Source organism: Mesoplodon densirostris, chromosome 13 (assembly GCF_025265405.1).
Source record: "Mesoplodon densirostris isolate mMesDen1 chromosome 13, mMesDen1 primary haplotype, whole genome shotgun sequence".
In the NCBI taxonomy this organism is placed as follows: domain Eukaryota; kingdom Metazoa; phylum Chordata; class Mammalia; order Artiodactyla; family Ziphiidae; genus Mesoplodon; species Mesoplodon densirostris.
The window spans coordinates 89,357,839-89,365,393 of NC_082673.1; the positions used below are offsets into that span (position 1 = coordinate 89,357,839).

The following is a 7,555-nucleotide window of genomic DNA, read 5'->3' on the forward strand; positions in this document are numbered from 1 at the left end:
ACAGCGGCTGGCTTACAAAGGCGTTATCAAAAGAAACTCAGGGGCCCTGGGGCCATCTCCAAATTCCCAAGACTGTTACGGGACAGAGAGTGAACCAAGCTCTACTCAGCCCCTCTGTTGGAGAACTGTAAGCCACAGGGTGGGTGCCTTCAGCTTAAAAGGGAGAACCTTCTACAGACGGAGGTCCCAGAGTTGGGACAGGCAGAAGGGAACTTTGAACAAAATCCCTTAAGGAAATGAACACCAGACCCCGCCCCCGCTGCCCACCCACGGGTGGCCTGGAGGAGGATATCCCCGGGGTGGAGGGGAAGACCCTCAACCAGACTCTCACGTCCCAGATTCCACTGCCCATGGACTCTTTTTTTTTTTTTTTTTTTTGGCTGCATTGGGTCTTCATTGCGGTGCGCGGGCTTCTCATTGTGGTGGCTTCTCTTGTTGTGGAGCATGGGCTCTAGGCGCACAGGCTTCAGTAGTTGTGGCTTGCAGGCTCAGCAGTTGTGACTCGTAGGCTCTAGAGCGCAGGCTCAGTAGTTGCGGCACACGGGTTTAGTTGCTCCACAGCATATGGGATCTTCCCGGACCAGGCATCGAACCTGAATCCCCTGCATTGGCAGGCGGATTCTTAACCACTGTGCCACCGGGGAATTCCAGGGTCCTGGCCTCCTAACTCCCTCCCAGAGCACTGCCAAGACCAGGCGTTACATTCATCTCCTCCGGCATGTTCCCTGGTCCTCTGGCGCGGCTGGTGTGAAGACAGTGCAGGGCTGCTCTGTGTTCTGACTCACATTGGCAGGTGCCCGGGGCTGCCCACCTGTCCATCCTAGCTCCCCAAGCCCCTCCCACCCTGGACCACTCCACACACATCCCACTCCAGACTCAGCTGCACTCTGTGTGCTGAGTTCCCTCTCCTTTCCTGGGCCTGGGCTCCTGAGTTCCACTTTCTAAATGGAGACCTTCTGGCCCCTCCTCAGGTGACCACCATAGAGACTGGCCAGCCCTTTAAGAGAAGACCCCCCCCAAGTACACACACCCCCTTCCACATGGAAGCCCACAGGTCAGAACTTCATACAATAACCTCAACGTTCATCTAAGCACACACACTTCATCACGTGTGAAGTAATGAGCTCCCTGTCACTAGAGGCATTCAAGAAAAGGCTGGCTGACGAGGCGGGATCGCGGGTGCTGGTAATGTTCTGTTTCTTGATCTGAGTGCTGGTTGCACGGCAGGGTTTGCTTATCGGAATCACTGAGCAATACACTTGTGACACGTGCGCTTCTCCATACGAACATTCTACTTTCTTAAAAATTAGAAGTGACTGGGATCGGCTGGCCATTTGGCAGGAAGGAGATGAGGCTGGAACAACTTGAAGATTCCCTGCCATCGAGGCATTAACACTCACTGAGCCCTGCCGGGGTGCCGTGCACCCACCCTAACCTGCCCATGGGAGGAACTGGGTAACATCCCATTGACGGAGGGAAGACGAACGATGCACGGAGCTGAGTGAGCGCGTGAGTGAGTGAACGACAGCACGGAGGGAGGAACGGACGGACGCGGGGACGTGTGGAGCCTGACACACAGGTGCGGGGAGGGCTGGCCGAGGGGCAGTGTGGGGGATGGGCGGGTGCAGGTGCGAACGCAGGTCCACAGGGGAAGAGATGTCCACGGAAGCCTGGCCCACCTCCTGCTCTGACCTCCCCGGACTTAGCAGATGAAAGTCCAGGCCGTCCAGAAAGAGCAGGTGAAGGCAATAGGTGTCTGCACACGGGGTCTCATGTGATCCCTGCCATCTCAGAGCCCTCAGCGTGGTGTCTCATACGCCTCTCAGGTCACCCCGAGTCAAGGAACCCACCCCTTTGCCTCCCCCAGGACACCTATAAATAGGCTGTGCTTGCTGGAGGGCCAGGGCCACGTCGAGCAAGGCCAGGCCCGGGCAGGCCTAGGAGGAGCTGAACACGGCACCCTGTGCTTGGGCACCCGACCAGCTGCCATACTGAAAGTCACAAGGACACCCCAGCCCTCCCGTCCAGCCCACGGTGTGCTGGGTGGCCGGGTCCTTCACCTGGGCCTGGCTGAGCAGGTTTCCTGAAGCGTGAAGGTAAAGGGAGAAGCAGAAAGACACAGATGGAACATTCCACAGGCCCATCCCTGGCTCCTGGGTGGAATCCATCCTTGGAGCCTGCGGTAAGGAGATCCCGACTGCAGAGTTCCAGGCCCTCGGCCTCAGTGGGCACTGCCTCCTCTGGGCCTCAGTTTCCCCATCTGTAAACTGGGGCAACACCTCCTCCCACCTCGGGGGTGACGTGAGTACGTGCGCGTAGAAGTGGTGCTTCCATCCTCGGTCCTTCTGGAGGCGACCCCTCTGTGCGGGGCTCTGTGCGGGCCCCGCTGGTGCCAGGAGGAGACACAGTTCCTCCAGGGGCAGAATAAATGGCACCGACAATGCAGGAGCTGGGGGAGGTGCGGAGGGCAGGGGCACAGCTTGGGGGCAGTGAGGGGCAGAGGGTAAGCCGTGCCGTCCTGGAGGGCGAGGGCCCACCAGGACCCCCCAGCCCAGCCCCTGGGCTGTCTGCCGGCGGCTCGGGAAGGGTTAACTGAGTTTAGCTGTCCCCACGCTTCACGCTGGACTGCACCCAACTGTTTGGGTTTCCAGCTCCCCTCCTGCCTCAAGGCCAGGCCTTATCTTGTCATCTAGACGGTCCCCAGAGCCTCCAAGGCAGCACAGGCCAGGCAGGGGCTGGCACGCAGCGAGAGTGTAAACCATGGATCGAAACCTGCACCCCAGAGCGCGAGAAGAGGACATGGGAGACGCTTTCCACTTGGTGAGAAGTCTGTTCAAGGTCCTGCGGATGAGCGAGAAAAGGGGGTGCCCCACGGCATTCTGGGGCGAGGGACCTTGAGCAGGGAGCCCGCAGGAGCGCAGAACCTTCTGGGACTGTGCCCCACCCCGTGCCAGGGACCCACCTCCTGAGCCGGTGCCCTCGAGCAGCCACCCCGCCTTCAGCCGGGCCCAAAGGGCCTGACGTCAGTCTGTTCCTCCTCCAAACAGCAGCAAAAACAGAACGCAGGGCCCTTTTTTCCCTCCTTCCCCTGCGAGGCCCAGTTTTTAAATCGTCTTCTTAGATCCTCCAAATGAGATCTGAATTCTAAGCACAGTTTCCTCTTTAATGATCCTGAAGGTGGTAACTACTTAGAACACAGATGTTAGAGTCGAAAGAGAAGTGTCTGGAGATTCCCGCTGTTGTCAGAAGTAGTCGCTGATGGCGGGACACAATTTTGGCCTCAAGCGCCTCCTGTAGGAAGAGCCCCAGCGTGCTGGGGGTTCCTTCCCACCCAGGCCTCAGCCCTGAGCAGAGCAATTCAGAGCAGGCGCTCTAGAGCCCCTGGCCGCCGGGACTCCTGACTGCCACCACTCCTACCAGCAGCTCAGGAAGGCAGGTGGGAGGGTTTCCAACCCGCCTGCTAATCAGATGGGCACGGCAGGGGATGCAGAAGGAGTTTTCATCTTGAACATGATGGAGAGTTCCGAAGGCCTCGGGCTCGCCAAATTTAGAACGCAACAATACCATCTCCTGGGCAGCAGCTACAAGTGGCACAGACATCAGAAGCAGCGAGCGGGGACGGATGGCACCCAGAACTGGAGCAGCGATGGGAGTTCATCTGCCTTCTTGGAGCCCGTGGGACCTGTGCTCGTCCCTCCTTAGGACAAAGGTGCCTGTGCCTGGGCTCCCGGGAGAGCTGGGCGGCGGTCAGCGTGAGAGCCCAGCGAAGCCTCTGATGAAAACGGCGGCCACAGATCCAAGGCAAAGTGCTAATTATATATGTTCTTAAAATCCCGTTCACTGAGTGCGCTACTAACTGCATCCGGGAAGCAGCGGAGGGAGTGAGGGCGGCTCCTGCCCCACCTGGGAGACTCGAGCTCAAAGTTGAAGCACGCATGCTCAAGAAACCACTCAAGGTTAGATTAAAAAGAAGAACGCCCCTGAAGGTGCACCTGACTCATTAATAATATCACTGTCCAATAGGAGGCGGTTCCTTGGAGGGCCTGGCTTGGGGCTGGGTTTTGGTCTAGGCCTAGGAGCACCTTAATTTGCATTTATATTAAAAAAGAAGAAAACACACAGAATTAACTAGACAGGTGCTTGGTTTCCCGTAAATTTGAGTTCCTCAGAGCTAAACAGCTTCCTAGGGCAGAGTCAGGCTCAGCTGATGTCAAAATTCATGGATTCTCACCTACGAAGTGCACTCAGCACTGGACCAGGCGGCTGCAGGCACGAGGGATCCCACTGGCCCTTCAGAGTCACCCTGGTGGGAGGTTACAGTGTCACGCCCCTTCTACAGGTGGGGAAACAGGCTGGGAGTCAGCACACCACTCTCCGCTTCACAGTCTTCCCGTCTCACAGGACTCAGGTTCCAAGCCCGGTCAGCGGGCTCCAGGTTCAGCATCCTTCCACCGCAGGGCAGCTGAGTTAGGACAGTCTTTTCTTCCTAGCCTTACACCTATATTGCACCCTTTCTTTCTGGAAAATCAGTTGGAAACTCAACAAAAGTGAGGAATAAGTCAGCACAGTCATCAGCTGCCCCTCCACACGCTCCACCTGGCCACCCTGCCTTGACCCTTTCTCTTTGGAGCCCTAACCGTTAGACGCGTATGCCCAGAACTGCCAATCAGAATCAATAAACGCAATCGACAAGAACCTTATCAGATAAATGGAACATCTCTAGGTTTGATTTTAACTCCAACCGTCTCTTCAATGTTGCAGTTCAACTCTTGGGACCAGCCAAAGGTTTCCTGTGCTCATTTCACTACTGGTGGCCAGCATGCTCGCAGATTTCATCTGATTTGGGTCTACATCACTCAAGGCCCTTTAGGGAATGATGAGCTCTTCCCCTCCCCGGGGGGGGTGTCAGCTTTGGGGGCATATCCCCGGCTCTCTGGCTCTCCCACAAGCAGGTCCCTGCCCCGCAGGATGGACGCCCTGTGCGTGTGTGTCACGGCCACAGCTCACACTGGAAGTGTAAAGAACAGAAACGACGGTTATGACTGGCTGGCCCTTTCATGAGCTGGAAGCACAGGGTGGGAAAGGAAGGACTTTACTGTGTTTTGGCCCCTGGGCCAAGGGCGTGTGGCAAAAGGAGTAAAGCCGGTTCCGCAGACAGCAGAAGGACAATTTCCTCCTGAAAACATAAAAACCTACACCAATGAATTAAACATTTCAGACAAGATGACTCTCTAAAAACTCTTTTCAACCAAGAAGGAAAGACAAGCCGTCCTGTGCTGGCGCTTCCTGTTGCATATGGCACTGAGAAATCCTGTTTTTTCAGCACGCAGAGCTTTCCAGAGAAAGAAAAATATCAAGGGGAAAATCAGAGAAGGAGGTCCAGAGAAGTCAGGCAGGAGGGACGGAGAGAAGGATGGGGAAGACGAGGCCTCTTCTCGGGGCACAGGGGCACAAAGAACTGGAGGGGAGCAAACTAGAGGTGGCCCCGAGCCAATACAGTGGCCCTGACAGGTCCAAGAAGGTGGCTATGAGAGGCCGGGTGCTGCGCTGGGACAAGGTGCACACCACAGAGACACCACCCTGCCTCCTGCGGCGTGGGGAGGGCAGCCCCAAATCCACTGGGATGAAGCGACCTGCTCTATCTCCCACAGGTCTCCAAGGGTGATGGACGCAAGTTGCCTGAACCCCTTGGCCTCAGTGGGGGTCCTGCCCTAGGTGCCCACCAGAGGCTGCTTCCCGGCAGAACATTTGGGCTCAGACCCACAGGAATCCCCAGGGTGTACCGACTGGACTCTCTCCCTGGACCGGAGCTGAACTTCCCCGGCTTCTGGGCAATACGCACACGTGCCTTACCCACCGGCACAGTCTGGGGGTGGGCTGGTCCTGCCCCCCTCCACGGGCTCTCCACCGCGCTCCTAGAGCCTCTCACCAGGCTGCCACCGCCCCGCCCCCCCCCCCCATCACCAAAGAGCAAACCCTCTCCTCCCAGGGGCCTGGCACGACCAGGTTCCAGCATGGAAGAAGAGCCAGGAGGCAGGAGAACTGAAACCTGGGCTCGGAGAAGGCTGGAGGCTGGCGAGGGTCAGCGCCTGCCTCGCTCCGAGAGCCGTCCGCGGCCACCTGAGTCGGTCTCCGCGCCGCAGGTGCCAGGCCAGCCCTCTCCAACTCCCGGAGAGGTAGTAAGTGTAAGGCTTGGAGGCCCGCGCAGCCCAGCCCGCGCCGGGGCGGTGGGTGGGTGGGTGTCTGCTGTGGGATTATTCTTAGCGCTCCACTCTCTTCGCAAAAGTGGCGCCTCCGCCCTCCAGGCTCCGGCACGCTCGCTCCGGGCTCGCACGCCCGGCCCAGACACCGGCGCGGAGGAGGGCACCGGGTGGGGTCCGCGAGGGGTGAGACGGCGCGGAGGCGCAAGAGAGGCGGGGGCTCCCGGAGAGGAGGGGGCGCTGCGGGAGGGGCCCCGGCGACAGGCTGCGTTTAACCCTCGGCGCCCCGCACCCAGCCCTGCGCCGCGCGCTCAGCCGCCTCCCCGGACTCCTCCCGGGACGCGGGGAGCCGGGCGGCGGCGCGCCCAGCCCTTACCTATGGTGGTGATGACCGTGATGGCAAAGTAGAAGGAGCCGGCGAATTTCCACTGGACGCCAGCGCGGTGTGGCTCCGACTGCAGGATCACCAGCTCCAGCTGCCGGTAGTCCTCGCTGCTGATGTTGTACTTGCCCTTGATCCGGATCTCCTCCGCTTTGAGTTTTTCCTCCTCGCGCATCTCGTGGTCCGACTCGAGGGCGTCGAAGACGGCGGCGCCCACCAGCAGGTAGGTGAAGGTGCAGACGATGAGGGACAGAGTCCGCACGTTCTGCCTCTTCATGGCCGCCAGCAAGGAGCCGGCGCGGGGGGCATGTCCCGCAGGCTCGCAGCCGCGCGCGTCCCACTGCAGCGCCCGGCGGCCGCCGCCGCCTCCTCCGCCGCCGCCGCCGCCGCCTCCAAGTTGTAAGCGGCGGCGGCAGCAGCAGCAGCAGCAGCAGCAGCGGGGAGGCGGGGGGCGGGGAGGCTGGGGGGGCCCCCCTCCGCCGGGGCCGCCACAGCCGCCGCCACCGCGAGGCGGCTGGCGGGGCAGGGGCGGCGCGGGCCCGGGCTCGGGAGAGAAGGCGGACAGGCACAGGAGGCTGCTCGAGCGCCGGGGCCAGGCGTCCGGGAGCCCCGACACCCTGCGCCAGACCCGGCCGAAACAGCCCGCCCCACTGCGCAGGGCCATGCACGGCGGCCCCGCCGGGCACCGCGCGGGCCTCGCTGCCCTCCGCACCCCGCCCCCAGCTCCCGCCGGAAAAGCAGGGGCGGGAGCGGGAGCCGGAGCGCGGCCGCCGGGGCCCGCGCCCCTCCGGGTCCGGCTCCGAGGAGGCGGCGCCCAGCTAGGAGACCACAGGTCCGCACGCGCCCCGCGGGACCTCCTGCCCCTTTTACCCCTCCGCGTTCCCCTTCGAGGGGGGTGAAAAAGTTTGCGAAGTGGCGGCGTCTCCGGAGTCCCCAGCGAGCGGGGAGGGGGCCGAGCAGGTGCAGCGGTTGG

The 7,555-nt window shown here is 60.8% G+C and overlaps 1 protein-coding gene across 1 annotated transcript in view; it reads right to left on the minus strand.

Annotated features, from left to right (window-relative positions):
- KCNK9 (potassium two pore domain channel subfamily K member 9) overlaps positions 1-7,246 on the minus strand; it is an 86,797-nt gene extending 79,551 nt beyond the window's left edge. Inside the window, exon 1 of the mRNA XM_060116360.1 lies at positions 6,577-7,246. Coding sequence (XP_059972343.1) covers positions 6,577-7,246 — 670 coding nt within the window. The remainder of the gene's footprint in view (positions 1-6,576) is intronic.
- Positions 7,247-7,555: the final 309 nt, after the last annotated feature.